Here is a 17,767-nt window from a genome sequence, read left to right as displayed (position 1 = left end):
AAAAAAAAAAAAAAAAACCACCTGGGACTGGATGTTCAATCCCATGTTCACTGTAAGAGAAAAAGGTGGTAATAAAAAGGAACGCTACCAATGGTGCGATGAGGGAAAGAGCCCCAGGCGCTCGAGGAATGCACAGCTGTCAGAAAGAGTGTGGTCCTGAGCGGGCAAGGCGGCCTAGGAAATTACTGCTGGCGACAGAACAGTGCATAGGGAGTGCACTCCCATTTCCTCAGAGTGACTGCGTGTAACAACGCGAGCGTGCGGGCAGGAGGCCCGGCACGCGCACCGACGTCAGCAGCAGCTACCTCTGTGGCTGGGGCACAGGGAGGGAAACCAAAGCAGAGGGAGACTCGCTTCACACCTTCCTCAACTGCCAAATCTTTCACATAAAATGTGTGTTTTTATAATTTGGAAGAAAATTTTCGGTTTAAAAAAAACGAGCGACAACTTGAAAAATAAGGCATTTTATCCTCAATCGTATCATGAGGACTAAGAGCCCACCAGTGCACAGAAAACTGAAACGGAACACACCAAACTCAATGGGCAAACTTCTAACTTCAGTACACACATACACAGCCACACAGACGTTCTCTTCAGCTGAAAACCAGCACGAAAAAATTTAACTCTCAAAGCAGAAAGTCAGCAAAACCAAGCACGTCAGCGTTCATGTGGCCACTACGCTGTATGTCCCCTCAAGCCACTCGGGCCGGTACTCCAGGACGTACCTGCCGGGGTCCCCGCCTGCTGCCTCTTAAAGGGGTCCGTCTCTCCCACACTTCCGGCCCCTGCCACAAGGGCCCCTGCAAGAGCTTGCTGCTGAAAGAGAAAAGGAAAACATGAGACTCTGGTCATGTAGGTGCCATACAAGAATGGGTACGAGCTAAACTATCGTAGTTATTCCACACACTGGCCTCCCTACTCTCTAACCAGAGAAATGTTACCTGTCCAATGCATGTAATGTATGCTTATATATAATAAGGAACTTAAAGTTCTAACTTACCTCTGGAGGGGAAAAAAGGACTTGTGAAAGATCTTATTCTGGTTTTAAATGGAGTTTCCTATCAGTACAGATCTACACTCCCTCAGAAACGAACAGAGATGGCAAAGGACTGGCCAGTGTCAGGAAACCAGTCCTCAATCCGACAGCTGAGCCTCCCTGTCAGTCACACTGCCTGTCATCACTTATCCCCCAAAACACAAAAGCTGAGTAAGAAAAAGAAAGGTTGAGGGGCGCCTGGGTGGCGCAGTCGTTAAGCGTCTGCCTTCGGCTCAGGGCGTGATCCCGGCGTTATGGGATCGAGCCCCACATCAGGCTCCTCCACTAGGAGCCTGCTTCTTCCTCTCCCACTCCCCTGCTGTGTTCCCTCTCCTGCTGGCTATCTCTCTGTCAAATAAATAAATAAATCTTTAAAAAAAAAAAAAAGGAAAAGGAAAAGAAAGGTTGAAAATTTCTTCCTCCTGGAAAATGACACTAAAACCCCACTTGACAGACAACAATCTGATAAACTTGGGTCTTCACAACGGCATTGTTGCAAGTGAGCACCCTACAGAGCTGGGGAGCGCTGAGTAACATGTAACCAGGTAATGGGAACTGCTGACATAGAAAGCTTCTGGCACAGACAGGAAGTGGCCGAGTCGGGGTGCCCCACGCTTTCATATTTCTGCACCATCCTCGAAGGGTTGCTACGCGCTAAGGATGACGTTTACCAAGCACTAGTTGCTAACTGTTTTCATGGTTCAACTCTGTCCGCTATACTTAACCAACCATTTTAAATGCCAGAGTTACACACGCCTACATAAGGCAAGTGCCCCAGGGTGGGCACCACTCCGCCAGCACCAGCCACGCCGCAGGTCAGGGCCTCCCATGGGGACAGGTGCAGTGACTGACTTAGGGGGAAAGTTAGCACCCCTATCTATGTTTAGTGAAGATGGGGGGAGGAAGCAAGAGAGGGAGGGGAAAGGAGGGAAGAAAGAAAAGAATGATTTGAAAAACACACAGTATGTAAAATGTGAGCAGTGGTTATCCATCCATGGGGACAGGATTATAGGTAAGTTATAATTTGTGTGCGTGCGCTTTTCTAAATCTTCCAAACATCCTACAATGAACACATATTTTTATAATCAAAAATAGGCTTTTTTTTAAATAAAAGAAACTGATAAAGGGTTCTGTGTCCAGTAACGGCCAAGTGATCCTATCAGACTGCACATGCTCCAGACAGATATGAACTCTGGAGGATGGGACTGGACGCCTGCAACAAAGGAATGGAACGAGGAGAGGTTTACAGAGGTTCACGGCATTTGGCATGAGGGCAAGCCCCAGCCTGTGCTGCATGGACCAGCCCAGAACCAGACACACAGAGCCTCACTGGCTTGAAGACCACTAGGACAGAAAGCACGAACCCACAGCAGAAGGAAGGGGAATCATCCCAGGAGACGACTGCACACAGGGAGGCCCCAAGTTCTCTCCCTACTCTCTGGCTGCCTCCTAAAGCAGAACACACAAAGACTCCAAGCACAGGCCAACACAACCACACCGGGATTTCAGGGGCCCTAACTCGGGAGAGTTAAAATTCAATCACATTAACTATGAAAGCAGAAATGATCAAAACTCTTAAGAAGACCGTACCAGAAACCAGAGTCTCTACAACCTCTCGTTCATGACATCCAAAATCTCTCCCAAACACAGAGACACAGGAGAACATGAGCCGTACTCAGAGTACAGTTCATGGACACAAACCCCATGCAACGCAAATGCCGGACTTAGCAGTAAAGATCTTACAGTGGCTTTAAGAAGTATGCCCAAGGACATAAAGAAAACATACTGCAATGAAGAACAAGAGAAAATCGTGACCCAAAAGAAGAAACTATTAAGAAAGAGAACCAAATGGAGATGCCGGAACTGAAGAATACACTATCTGGAATACAAGTTCACGGGAAGCAGAGGTCTGTGAACTGAAAGCACAGTGCCCAGAGAGGAGGAGGAGCACACTCGGCATCCATCCATGGAGCCGGGCCATCAGGGCGACGGCGCACCGCGTATGGGTGGGAAGACGACAAGAGCCAGGCCGAGCCCAGAGGACGCATGCTCACACTGCCCGGTCACCCCCTCAAAGCTCTGCAACCCCCAAAGGGGGATGGAAAGTCTTCCTGAAGACGGTGCTGGGGGACCAGGCATCCACATGAAAAGGTCGAAACAATGGACGTCACTGAAATAAACGACGTGTGCTCATCGGACAAGGGAAGGTGGGGCTAGCCTCTCTTCTCCAGGCTTCCCCGCTGCCCCCGACTTCTGCCTTCAGAATGATGCTGCCTTCTCTTATACTGCCTTCCCGAGTGTTCTACTGGGAAAGATACTGCAGTCTTTAAAATACAAACTTGAGGGCGCCTGGGTGGCTCAGTCAGTGAAGCGTCTGCCTTCGGCTCAGGTCGTGATCCCGGGGTCCTGGGATCGAGTCCCGCATCGGGCTCCCTGCTCTGCCCTCTGCCCCTCCCCTGCTCGTGCACGCGCATGCTCACTCTCTCTCTCTCGCAAAAATAAACAATCTTAAAAAAAAATACAAACTTGATTTCAATTAGCAATCATTTATTAGAACTCTTTAAAAAAAAAAAAAGAAAGAAAATAGAGATTCTCTGGTGGGAACTGAATTGAGTGCCCATTTTAAGAGAGCATCAAAACAGACTATCCATAGAAGATAGTATAATTTACAGGGAGTCTAGAAGCCACACCAGTAGAAAGAACAGTTGAGAGAACTGGAGGTGTAGCTCACAAAAAAGACAGTCTGCCACCTGAAAGAGGAACAAAGCTAAATTATTCTGGACAAAGAAATTAAGAGCAGTCATGACAGCTGGTGGTTAACCAGGGGTAAATTTCTGCCCAATTTAAATAAACCAAACCACCAAGCAACTATAAACTAACTGGGCCTGTGGTTTGCAAGGTTGGGTGTCCAGTCAGAGTGGGGTCAGAAGGACTTGCAAGTGGGGAGAGCTCTGGAGTGGATGGCTCACCATGTCTCAGCTCGAGGTTCTACCAGAGGTCTCCCCGGGCTCCCCTTTGAGCAGGGAAACTGAGGACAGCACAAAGAGAGAAAGCACTCGTGCTGACAGCATGCCTATTACACCTGAGCTGCCAACCTCTGTCCAGTCTATACCTACGAGCTTGCAACTGCACACATAAAATATGGACACAAACATAAGAATAAGAGAGCAATAGTAGGGGCATCTGGGTGGCTCAGTCAGCTAAACATCTGCCTTCAGCTCAGGTCATGATTCCAGGGTCCTGGGATAGAACCTGATGTCAGGCTCCCTGCTCAGCGGGGAGTCTGCTTCTCCCTCTCCTTCGGCCCCTCCCCCGTGCTTGTGCGCACTCTCTCTTGCAAATAAATAAATTCTTAAAAAAAAAAAAAAAAGATACTTAGACTTCCTGATTCACTAATGCCGGTCCTGTGAGTTTTTTCTAAATAAAAAAGATATAACCTAAAATTAGAAAAAGAGTTTACTGAATTGCATTTCCTCAAAATGACGGCATATTACGAGCTGCCAGAATGAGAATTATTAAAAGTGAATAAAACCTAAGGAGTATTTGTTAAATGAAATAACATTTTTAGGGGCGCCTGGGTGGCTCAGCTGTTGAGCGTCTGCCTTCAGCTCAGGCCGTGATCCCAGCGTTCTGGGATCGAGCCCCGCATCAGGCTCCTCCGCTAGGAGCCTGCTTCTTCCTCTCCCACTCCCCCTGCCTGTGTTCCCTCTCTCGCTGGCTGTCTCTGTCAAATAAATAAATGAAATCTTTAAAAACAATAATAACATTTTTAAAAAGTATAAATACACTCAGTCGACTGACACAGATGTAATATAAAAACTATGAAGGGCACCGGCCGGCTGCCGGCTCAGTCTGTGGAGCACGTGACTCTTGATCTCAGGTCTGTAAGTTCAGGCCCCACACTCAGTGTGGAGAGCACTTAAAAACTAAACAAACCAAGCAAACAAAAATCTCTGTGTTAGAAGAATGGAATCATGGTAACTATTCATTTTCTCTAACACAGAGTCACTGCAAAGCACTACCTACAATGGTTTTTCTTATAAACAAACACACATACATATGTGTGTATCCATACGCACATTACTTACATAGGACACCTGCACTCAAAAGTACTCCCTCAAAGTCTTCTGGGAAGCAGACAGAAATTAATACAGATGTAATACAGAAAATTCTGAATTTACTTCTAGCGTTTCATTAGTCAATACAGATTGGTCAATTTAAAAATTCTACAATTGGTTTTAAATAAAACTCACACTGAGATGTTCTTTTCAAAGAAAACAAGGGACATGTTTTCATTTCAACTCTTTTTCTGACTGACTCCATTCTCCTATTTCCTGAGAAACCCACCAGTATTTGCGTCAAAGATCTGTAATTCAAACTGGAGACTCCTTGGTCTTCTTCTTTTAGCCTCTTAAACATTTGACTATGACATACAACATACATACAAAAGAAATTATAAAACATATGTATGAGATTTTATATGCACAGTAAAACTATTGCAATTTACATAGTGGAATAGAGCTGCTCACTGAACACACTGTTCGACCTTTCCGTTTGAAATTCTTCATAATAAAATGTGGAGAAGGAACGTAGAAAAATAAATACACACAGTTTAAAAGAGTGATAATAAAGCAATCACCCGCAGGGGCACTTGGGTGGCTCAGTCAGTTAAGTGTCCAATTCTTGATTTCAGCTCAGGATCGTGGGATCGAGCCCCACGTCAGGCTCCACACTCAGCAGGGAGTCTGCTGGAGATTCTCTCTCTCCCTCTGCCCCTTCCACTTGTACTCTCTCTCTTTCTCAAATAATTTTTAAAAATAAAAATAAAAATAAAGTAACTGCCCGTGTACTCATCCCAAGGCTCAGGAAACAGACTGCTGCTTATGCCTCACAGACCCTGGGCACCGTGAAGGCGCCCACTACCTGAGCTGTGTGTAACACCTCGTGATGCTGTCAACTACAGACTCACCTCCACGCAGTTCTCCTCTGGCTTGCTTCCCACAGAACTCCCATAAGCCCTTCTGTTCCGCAGGTGTGGCCGAGCCCACACACAGCCACTCGTGTTGGCGCTGTGGCCACCCCTTCGCTGCTGATGGCTCTCATCGACACTCCTCTGTACGAATGTGCATGATCCACTGATCTGCTCCCCTGCCAGTGGCCATTCAGTTCTTTCCAACTGGACACTATTACAACCAGTGCCACTAAGAACACTATTATACCCGGTTTCTGGCAGAGATACTCAAAAATTTCTTACAGCACGCTGTCGAGACAAAGGGTCTGCCCGTGCTCACCTCTTCCAGGTCAGGCAAAATGTTTCCAAACGTCTCCACGCTATCCTCCCATCAAAAATAGATGAGAATCCCACTGACCTACATCAGCAGATTCTGCCCAGTTTAATTTCTGGTGATCTGGTGAGTGTGATAGCAAGTCACAGTGGTTTAATCTATGTCACCATGGAAGCCCCGTGTCTGTTTCATAAGCTGACAGGCACTCCTTGCCCTCCGCTGTGCCACTGTCCTTAGGCAAGTACTTACCAATGTCGTCTAGAAACACAGTAATGCATTACAATCCACAACACATTAATAGGAAAGACGCCCACTAATACATGTTCTCACAATCTCAAATGTAAAAGATATTATCTTCAACTGCATCAAACTCATCCCAAGAAGCACCTGATATCAGGTTCAAATTATTCTTCCCCACCAAAGGGGACCGGGCCCCTTGCAGAAATGACTGATTCTGGGCTAGATCAAGGAAAACACAAGATGAACCTCGAGTATTTTGTGCCAGCAAGTAAGGAAGGGCTCAGAAAGTGACCAGGATATGTCAATAGTGCATGAGGACCAGCTTGAAGGTAATAGAAGGGGGGACGCTGGGTAGCAGATGATGGAGGGGGCACAAGGAGACCTGATGGGCGTGAGTTCCAGCGGCACTTGACAAATTCCACAAGCTGTCACACTTAGGATCTGTGCCTTCCCCGCCAATAAGTTATACCTTGCTGTGGGGCGCCTGGGTGGCACAGCGGTTAAGCGCCTGCCTTCGGCTCAGGGCGTGATCCCGGCGTTACGGGATCGAGCCCCACATCAGGCTCCTCCGCTGTGAGCCTGCTTCTTCCTCTCCCATTCCCCCTGCTTGTGTTCCCTCTCTCACTGGCTGTCTCTATCTCTGTCAAATAAATAAAATCTTTAAAAAAAAAAAAAAATTATACCTTGCTGTGACAGAACTCACCTTCTTTACAGACCCAAGAAGAAAAATCACATGATCATGCGAATAGATGCAGAAATACCATCTGACAAAATTCATGATAAATACTAGAAATACAGAACCTCCCTCACCTGGGAAAGGGCATCTACAGAGCCCGCAGTACTATCATACCGGACTGCGGCAGAACCCTAATGCTTTCCCCGGAAACATCAGGAAGAAGGTAAGAATAAGTATTCTGACCACTCCACTTAGAGTATTTGGAAGTGCTTGCCACTGCAATAAGGCAAAAAATCAAAAATAAATAAAAGGCATATAAGACAGGAAAACAAAAAATAAATCTTGCTTTTCTTGGCAGACATGATTCTCTATGTAGAAAATCCCAAGGAACCTACAAAAAAGCTCCTAAAACTAAGAAACAAGTTTAGCAGGGTTGCAGAGTACAGGTTCAAATAATCCCCTGTATTCCTACATACCTGCAATGAACATCTCAATTTTTTTTAAAATTTAACTACCACTTACAAAACCACAGAAAAACCGGAAAACACGTGACTATAAATCTAACAAAATATACAGAATTGGCATGCTGAAAACGATGTAACACTGACGAAATAAATCAAAGATGACCAAGACAAAGGGAGAGATGTGCCGTATTCCTGGACTGGAGGATTCAGTATTGTGAAGATATCCCTCCTCCCCAAAGTGGTAAACAGATCCAATGCAATCCAAATCAAAACTCCACAGATGCCTACAGAGCAGATTCTAAAATCTCTGTGAAAATGTAAAGGAACTAGAATGACCAAAACCACTAAAAAAAAAAAGAAAGAAAGAAAGAAAGAAAAGAAAAGAAAAGAAAAGAAAAGAAAAGAGAAAGGTTGAACTCAGTGATTTCAAGGCTTACTACAAAGCTACAGTGGCCCAGACCATGTGGCACCAGAAATACACACAGACGAAGGGAGTTCTGGAGAGTCTCGAAAGACACCCACACAGACAGCAATCAGCTCATTTTCAGCAAAGATGCAAGGTCAATATAAGAGAAACAGAACAGTTTTTTTAAGAAATGGTGCTGGGGGTGCCTGGGTGGCTAAGTCGTTTAGTGTCTGCCTTCAGCTCAGGGCGTGGTCCTGGGATCGAGCCCCACATCGGGCTCCTCCGCTGGGAGCCTGCTTCTTCCTCTCCCACTCCCCCTGCTTGTGTTCCCTCTCTCGCTGGCTGTCTCTCTCTGTCAAATAAATAAATAAAATCTTAAAAGAAAAGAAAGAAATGGTGCTGGAACAACCGGAAATCTGCATGCAGAAAAGCAAACCCCCACACGTCTGCCACATAATACAGACCCTGACTCAAAGGGGATCGTGGATGTGCATGTGAAACACAGAACCATACAACTTCCAGGAGAAAATACAGGAGGTTTCTGTGACCTCGGGCTGAGCCAAGAGTTCTGAGACAGGATGCCAAAAGCACAATCTATAAAACCAAAAAAATGATAAAACTGCATCAAAACGTAAAAGTTCTGCTCTGGAAAAACAGTATAAAAGAGAGAAAGATAAGCTTTAGAATGGGCAAAAACACCTGCAAACCTGTATGTGACAAGGAACTCGCACTCACATCACACAGGGTTCCCAACCCTAACAGTGACGCGCAGGACGCAGACTCTCCCAAAGAAGGCGCACCAACGCCAGCACTCACGCGCGTCCCAAGTACTGGAGCCGAGCAGGACGGCGCGCCCGGGCCTCCCCTCCACTGGGGGCGGCAAAGCACAGCAGGGCACAGCCAGGGCGAGTGTGGCAGTTTCTTACAAACTCAAACCTACACTTACTACACAAGCCGGCAGTCTGCCTCCGACGTATGTACCCAGAAGAAACAAAGGCCTAGACTCACACACACAGAACTCTGTGAACACTGACAGCAGCTTTACTCCTAAGTAAACAACCCAACTGTCCTTCAACGGGTGAGTGAGGAGACAGACCGGGGACGCCCGCGCCACCAAACACCGCTTAGCAAAGAACAGACGACCGGTAAACGGCACGGCGTGGCTGCTTAGCGGCAGAACCCACATGTGGTATGACTCCATTTAGGCTTCTTTCCTACTGGAAAAGGCAAAATCACAGAGGCAGAGCGCAAAGGGAGGGAGGGGCGGCTACACAACTCTGTGGGTCTGGCAAAACTCAACAGAACTACAGACAAAAAAGAGGGAGTTCCACTGAATTAAATAAGTCTAAATAAATAAATACTATTAGTGACATAACCCAGTGACTGAAATAAAAATCCACATATGAATACGTCAATGGAAGAAAAAGGAAAGCACACTGTTAACAGCAGAAAGCCAACCGATCAATGCATTAGGGGCAACGGAGCTAGAAAGTCCATTCTGCGATCTTTAAGGTGAAAACGGATTCTGGCCAGATGGTGGAATTAGTGGCTAAAAGTTTAATGAGGTACAGGACATTTACAGAGTTTCAAAGTATCTTCCCCAAGCTATTTATCATTTACCAAAGAAAAACTAAGAACAACCCACTGCAGAAGCCGGGTGGACACAAGCCTCACCACGTGGTCGCAGTAAGCATCGCCAGGCACAGGGCCGCTGACCTCACGGCCTCCTGCTACGGCAGTGCGACCCGCGCACAGTGTCACTTCTGTGGTATTCCCCTCAAGGACACACAGCCCACGTCAGATACAAGATATCGGACACCAGATATCGATCTGGTATCAGAGGACATTCTGTCAAATAACCAGCCTAAACTCAAAAACGTGAAGGTCATGAAAGACTGAGGAGCCAGCCCAGATGAAGGAAGACGGAGGAGACACGACAACAACGCGTGGTCAGTGATCCCAGACCAGGGTAAAGCCACCACGGCCAACCCTTGAACAAGGTGGGTTTGAACTGCACAGGCCCACATACATGCAGACTTTTTTCCAAACAGAACAGTACTGTATTTTCTCCTTTCTTATGATTTTCTTCTCTCCAGCTTGCTTTACTGCAAGAATACGGTACATAAAACAGACAAAATACATGCTAATCAACTATGTTATCAGTAAGGCTTCCAGTCAACAGCCGGCTAACAGGAGTCAAGTCTCTGGGGAGTCAAACGTTATACGGCGCCCCTGCACTGCGTAGGCGCCCCTGCACTGCGTAGGCGCCCCTGCACTGCGTAAGGGTCAGCTCTATAAAGGACACCATCAGGTCAAGACGCAGAAACCGCATCTGAGCTTTGGCTTGGTCGTAGTCCTGACGTGACTTGTACTGTGTCAGGCAAGAGAACACTCTCACCGAAGGTACGCAGAGCATCAGAGATAAAAGTGCATGACGCGGTATCCGCAACCGCCAGTCGCCCAGTTCGGGGCAGACGTGTGTGAATACACATACGGTAGAGTGAAAACAATACAGAGGAGCAAAAAGTGCACATCTGGTGAACCCGTAAAGGGCACAAACGGAGTTCTTTGGAAAACTGTTTTTGCAACTTTCACGTGTGTTTGAAATTACAGCAAAATTAAAATCAAGAAAGTTTTTAAAAAAACGTATCACCACAAGATAAAACTACTCTCCAAAGCAAGAACCATCCATTCCCTCTTGGGAGAATCTGACCTGTTCTTTCAGCCTCTTGGCATCAGTGATGTAACACTGAACAATTTTGTTTCCAAACAATTAACGCTACTCAGCCTGCGCTCAGTGGGCACCCGGACGGGACCTAAGGTCCTGACTTCAGCGTTTCTTCCAGCTGCGGAAAATATTAAGTTACCACCTGCTTAAATCTTTTTTTTTCTTGTTCTGTTTTGCACTGTTCTTAAAAATACAGATAAAAGACACAGGAAAGAACCAACATTTAAAACACAGCACACAAGGAATCCTGAGTACACATTCCACAGGACTGTAAGTATTAGGTGACATGCATGCGAAGGCTACTATGCGTCACACTCAACACAGAAAAAATCAGAATGCATTAAGATCCGTGTTGGCATTTACTCATGCAACTTAATTTTATCATTTTATATGCAGGAAGACTTTTTAATTTTTTAAAAATAAGGAATGGGCTCTGGAAAAAAATGCTGGAGAGCAAATAGTAAAATTGAAGGTTAAAATATCTGGATGGAGGAAAGTTTGGGATGAGGCTACATTTGAGAACCATCGAAAAGTACCTGAAGCGGTTGCTGCTGGGATGAAAAAGCAGCAGAAACATTTGGCGGAAGCTGGGTTGCTATAGCAACGGGAGTACCAGTCTGCCCATCCTTTCCTGTCACAACCTTTACCTGAGAGAAAATATTTTGAGAAAAAAAGGCAACATAATTTTTAAGACTGCTCGAAATTTTGTCAGAATTTTATTGCTGATAGCTCAGTGATGCCTGGTGTTTAAAAATGGAATGCTTTTGCATGAAATCCTGTAAAAGGACACCGAACTGACTTACGGTGGAGTCACAACCTAACGACCTGACTCCAGGGTGCATCTTACAGGAACTCCAACTTGAGCTCAGATTCTGCAACTTCCAACTACAAACAAGGGAACAGCAGTCTCTGAGCAGCAAAGCCCTCATGCCCTCACAGACCATCCGCACGGCAGCCACCCCACTGCCACCGTGTGTGGGTCCATCTCAGCAGGAAGCTGCAAAAAAGGGGGGTCAGGTGTCCTCATTAGCACAGATGAGGGGGACTGAGCCTACAGACAACACTGCGTACAAACAGAGAGAGAACTTAATTTCACTATTTCATGGCAACAGAGGTGTAATCCTCAAAATAATCATATAAACCTTTTGGAAAATAAAAATGATCCTTTTTGGAAAGGGTGTTAAAGAAAACACAAAATGGCAAAGCCACACAGATATGTCCATAAATCTCAATGAGGACGGCAGAGCAAAGAGACCAGCTTTTGCTCGGCAAAGGCTGATTTCTTTGCAGAAGAGCTGACAAAGAGTCCAACTGCTTCAGCTGTGTCGTGAAACGAAATAAGCTCCACCAACATACCATACACTGCACAACACAAAGCACACGACACAGTGCGTTACAGTCGCCCTCACTACCGCCCTGGTTTGATTAGCTCCTTTTTCAGGAAATACAAGTAGAAGGGTCTCAGCAATCACTACAGTATTGAAAAATCTCAACTGGGGGATGTACGAAGCACCATTCCAGGCACCCCAAAATTTCACTATCTAAAAAAGATTCTATGTTAAATATCATTCAGTAGGTATTTGCACACATGGGAGTTTAAAATACCTCCAGTTGGAGACTACATCTAAAAATTGAAAAATTCTCACAGTTTTTGCCACAACTGTATTTTCATCCTGAAGACACCATGCAGGCATACCTAGTGATGTGGCATCGTGACTGAGACACTGTAAAAAGCTAGTGATTCAAATCCCTGCTCAGAAACCACATTTGTGGTGTTTTTAATGGTGAACCAGTGTAAGTAAAATGCGAAATCTACACAAGCAGCCAGAGGGCGTCCACACTCCAGCCTCAGTGCTGTACAAGACCCACAGCCCCAGCTGACTAGGGGGACAGCTGGGTCATGCCAGGCCAGCCTCTGCAAAGTGGACGACCTTGCTCTGGACCGAAGTGCTCGGTCCTGGACCAGCACTGCTCACAGGGCTGTCCTACATCCTCCTCCCGACATCCAGAGCAGCTCCTCCCCTCCGTGCAGGAAAAGAGCAAAATACATCTTCAGTTTTACTCCTGCATCAAACCTGACGAAACCACGTCCTAGAAACACCCCAGGCTCGTAGCTTATGTTTTATTTATAGTTGCCTAGACTCAAATCTAGCATGGTCCTCTAATTATTAAACTGCTATCTAATTATTAAACTGCTGTTTCTCACCTCGTCATTGATAACCTCAGACTTTTCTTCCTCCTCCTCCTCCTCCTCCTCCTCCTCCTCCTCCTCCTCCAGGTCCAAATCATTCTGCCTAAGATAAGCTTGCAACGGGGCATAATGCTTCTTCTTGAAAGCCAAGAAGTCCATCATGTTCCCTTGAAGGTGTTGCAGGAAGAACAATTCGATCAAGTACTCCTTGAAGGCCTCCTTCAGTGCCTCCATCTCTCTGTAGTGGTAATCCAGGCACTGCTTCCTCATCTGGGCCAGCTCCGGAGAGGCCGGGGGGATCTCCTCCAACTTCTTGGGGGCCTTCCTCACCCCCGCACTCCCCGCAGACGTGAGAGGGAGGCTGGAAAGGCCCGGGGGCACCGCGGTCCTGGAGGGGCTGGTGGGGGGCGGTGGGGAGGTCATCCCAAAGGCCGAAGCCCCCCCGACCCCGACCCCGACCCCAGGGAGCAGGGGTCTGGTCAGCGGTGGGCCCTGCAGCACCTGCTGCTGCTGGATCAGCTGCCCCTGGATGATGCTGCTGATCTGGGGTGGCAAGCTTGCCGTGGTGATGTGGCCGGGGCTGGCCAGGGGCTGCAGGCTGGCTGCACCTGCAGCCGCGGGGCTCTGGGGTCCCAGGTGGTGGACAGTGCCCCCAGACTGTGCGTGGGGCTGTGACAGTCTCCGTTCTCGGACCGCAATGGGAGCCCCTGCATGCTGCAGCTGCACCTGGGTGCCCGGAGCCATCTGGGCGAGGCCCGAGCTCTCCTGAAACACAAAGTGCCCGCCACTAGATGGGCTCAAGCTCATCTGCCTCACTAACACGCTGGCGTCCACGAAGCCCCCAGTGGGACTGCTGCTGCAAAGGCCCAGGCCAGGGCCAGGGGTGCCCGCCCGCACGCTCTGCAGGCCCGGCCCCGGCCCAGGACTGGGCTGGGTGGGACTCTGAGTCTGCACCTGTTGGGACAGCGGCGAGGTGACCTGGATGTATGACGGAGATCCATGCTCAAAGCGCCTCTGCTGGGCACTGAACTGGAAACCTGGAGAAGTGGGGCTGGGGAGTGGCAGAGGAGCGAGTGTGATCTGTGGGTTTCCTCCCACGACTGGTCCGACGCTCTGAAGGGCGATATTCACGTTCTGCCCCGTCACGGGACTCCTATTCATCAGCTGCTGAACTTGGTAACCGGGAGACTGAGGTGCGGATGGGCTGGCCGACGGCGCGAAGGGCGTGGCAGGGGACTGGGGCGGATTTGGGTGGGCCTGCTGCTCTTCTCCTTCGCTGCTGGCGAAGGCCCTGGACCTCTGCAGCTGGTGCTGGACACTCTGAGAGCCGCTGCCATGGTGCATTATCGCCCCCCTTTTTAATCCAACTTAATGTTCTCCTGAAAAATCAAAGTTGAAATCAAGTTACTTGAAGACCAATGTAAGCATCTGATCAGCACTTACTACGAGTACCATTTAGCAGCACTGGAGAAGTAGTCTGAAGGTACATTCCGACTGGCATCTGACACAAATGAGTCTTAGAAATTCTTACCGAGCCATGAAAGAGATGGCACTGGAGACAATGCCCCTCAACACGGATGAGGGACAGGTCCTTCTGGGTCACTGCTGGGACCCGTTGGTGGGTCATCCCAGCCAGCTACCGTGGAAGGGAACCAGCATTGCTAGCTCAAGGCCAAAAAGGATCTGAACTCAGCACTGGCACTCATGACCAGTACATTTCTTCCCAGAAGCCTTCTAGCCCGGTGGCCCTTCTCCATTCCCACATGCAGTGGGGCTGTCTGCTCGTCTGTCCTGGGGGAGGGGCAGCACCCTCTTCGCCGCCAGGCACCCAGGAGGCAGTCAATGACTGCTGCCAAATGCAGGCACAGGCTATATGCTGCCATCACCCCCTCACCAGAACAGAACATCCCACCAAACTCTGGGCTACATCAACTGCAGACACACAGAGCAACCATTACTTATCAGACCCTAAGCTCCTGAAGGAAAGGGCCCAGGGCTGGGCGCCAAAGCCTCACCTCAGGCCTGTCGTAGGAGCCAGAACAAAACAGGAAGGTGCCTCGAACCTCAGAGAGAGGAGGAGAATGGCCGGGACTCAGGCCTGTGCTCTGGGAGAGTCTCCCTCAAAGGTCTGCAAAGTCTCTGGAGCTGGTACCATAGCTGCAAAGAGGCTCCCAGCCCAAGCACTGCTTTGTGCGGACGACTAGGGAGGTGCTGGGGGAGAGGAAGACATGTGCTGGGGGTCAGCTCTCGGGATAGGGCTGAGCAGGAGGAGGCCAGTTCTGAGGTGGGACCCCAGAATGCTTCCAAGTCAGACCCAGCTAGAGTCTCAGTGTCTGCCAGGGAGAAGACCCCACTGGGGACAGGATGTCCCCCACAGACACCTGGGCTGTCTGCTCCCCACTGAGGCAGGGTCACAGGGACAGAAATATCCTTCCACCATTGGAAACTGTCAAGTCTTAACTAACACACCTAGCTCCCCGTGTCTTGGTGTTCCTCCCACCTTGCCCCCAACACTAGCAAGAGGGCCAGCCCTGTTATCCTCAGGGCATCATGACCTATCTCACAGAAGACAGGGATAAACATCAGAAACCAGAAGTTACAAAAGTTACAACACAAAAAAAAACACATTCACATGGAAGGCTCCCACAGTCCCGGGCCCCTGGCTGCAAAAGACGGATACGTGGAATCAGGTGTACACCAGTAAAGACTGGGGAAATAAGAATTGGTGTCAAAGCAGCAGAAAAGGCGCTTTCTGCTCGGAAGGCCATCCCTGAAGACTGAGTCCCAAGATCATGGGCAAGCTGCAGCACACCCCTCTAACCAGGCAGTCATGGGAGGAGCGGCCGGCATGAGCACCCTCGCGTACTCCCACCCTCGCCCCCGAGCAGTAGCCCCGCACAGTGGCTCAGGGCCGGGGGCCTCGGCCACCCGCTGCCGTCAGAACGAGCTTCTGCTCCTGATCCTTGTAAACAAGCGTCATGAGGAGACGTGTGTGGAACTGGCACAAAAATAGAACGCACATGATAAACAAACACATGAGGGCATGTTTAGATCATTTCCTTAGGATCCATTCCCAGCACATCAAAGGTGAGCAAGAAGAGAGCATACAGGCCAGAAACCAGCTCTCCCACATACAACAATTCACAAAACCAGGGGAAGGTAAGACTTAGGGGGAAATATGTCACGACCACTGACACAGAGTGAAAATTCTATTTAAATTCTCACCACAAATCATTCACCAAAATAAATGAAGCATCTTACAAGGTAACCTCCCAAGTTTTACACCAATTATAGAAATGTCAAAACAGAAATAGGTAGAAAATACAAAAATGAATACTTACTAAAGCTCTGAAGGGAATTCAAGTTCCTAAACTTAAAACAGTAAAGTTGTATCTGAAAAAACAGATGGATTTGAAGACATGCAAAATTTAAAAATGTTTAAAACTCAAAAGTAAATCATCAAAATCATGAATATTTGGGGTAGTTATGACAGGGGGCTACCACTAATACTACAGAAAGCACTCATACAAACTGAAAATCACGCAATCCCACAGAAAAGTGAAATAAGGACAAGAGACAGTTTACATAAGAAAAGCATCTACTTAACCAGCGTGAAGGAGAATGTCCAACCTCACCACTAATAAAAGCAATACAGACTGAAATAAATATCTTCCAGATCCACTTTGCAGAGACGCTAGCCACATCACACCGCTGGCGCCCTGCCAACCCCCGCTAAGGGGGTGTGGGAGGCAGATGGGGACACAGAGCAGAGATCTCAAAGGGCTCAGAGCCCAGGACATGCCTGAAAGGGTGGGTGACACGGCTGGGAAAGCAGAGCCAACCCACTCACCCTATGACCTTTGACCTAGTCCTAGTATCTCTGGAAATCTCTACTGAGGAAATTCACCTACCTATTTTTTTTAATTGTGCATAAAAACGTGCATTGCAGAATATAGTAAAAAAGAAAACAAAAAGGTAACCAGAAATAGCCAGTGTCCAAGTTCTAATAATAAATGAAAAACTAATAAAATGAAAAACATGCAGACATATTAAGTGAAAAAAGCAGATACCAATTACGTGATATAAGCCCTACTCTGTTAGAGATGTGAATTAAAGAGCTATCTACTGAAACATATCGAAATCTGAATACTGACCTTCGCCTGGAGAAGGGACACAACACTGGAGCAGCCTCACACGGAGCACGCCTCGGCAACGTGAGGACCCAACTACTGACGGACCCACACCAAGACGAATCGTGAGACGCCAGGGGCAGAGCCAGACCCAAGGGTCATGCAGCGCAGGTCACGGACACGACATGATATTCTGGAACAGGCAAAACCACAGGGACAGAGATTAGACAGACTCTGAGGGTTGAAGGTGGGGGACGGCTGACTCGAGAGAAGCAGGAGGGAATCTGGGGGTATGGACCTGTTTCTCCACTTGATTTGGGGACATGGTTACGAACGTGTCTGCCCAAAGTCACGGAGCCACACACTAAAGCATGAACATTGCTACACGTAAACCGTACCTCAACTTCTGGTAGTCAAGTTAGAGAAACAAGCCCAATCGATGACGATATAAAGAAACTGCTTATCTAAAGCAGCGTTCCCCAAAAATGTGCCACAGTTACCCCAACGGAGAGCAAAGCTACCACCAATGGCAAAACAACTTTTTTTTGTAGTGGCTGTTTCTACTTCCGAGGTCCATCAGAGAGAGCTGCAGCCGACCATTCAGCCCATCG

General features: G+C 47.9%; 1 protein-coding gene across 1 annotated transcript in view; it reads right to left on the bottom strand.

Moving 5' to 3' along the window:
- The window catches only part of LOC103678900 (E1A-binding protein p400), a 109,300-nt gene that overhangs the window by 82,915 nt on the left and 8,618 nt on the right, over positions 1-17,767 (bottom strand). The window contains exons 2-4 of the mRNA XM_040620056.1: positions 17,181-17,349; positions 13,042-14,405; positions 726-816 (exon numbers count right to left, since the gene is read on the bottom strand). Of these exons, the coding sequence (XP_040475990.1) occupies positions 726-816; positions 13,042-14,370 (1,420 nt within the window). The 5' untranslated portion in view covers positions 14,371-14,405; positions 17,181-17,349. The remainder of the gene's footprint in view (positions 1-725; positions 817-13,041; positions 14,406-17,180; positions 17,350-17,767) is intronic.

This window comes from Ursus maritimus, unplaced genomic scaffold (genome assembly GCF_017311325.1).
Source record: "Ursus maritimus isolate PB19 unplaced genomic scaffold, ASM1731132v1 scaffold_33, whole genome shotgun sequence".
Lineage (NCBI taxonomy): Eukaryota > Metazoa > Chordata > Mammalia > Carnivora > Ursidae > Ursus > Ursus maritimus.
Note: the sequence above shows the minus strand (reverse complement) of the source record. Positions and strands in the feature narration are given on the sequence as shown.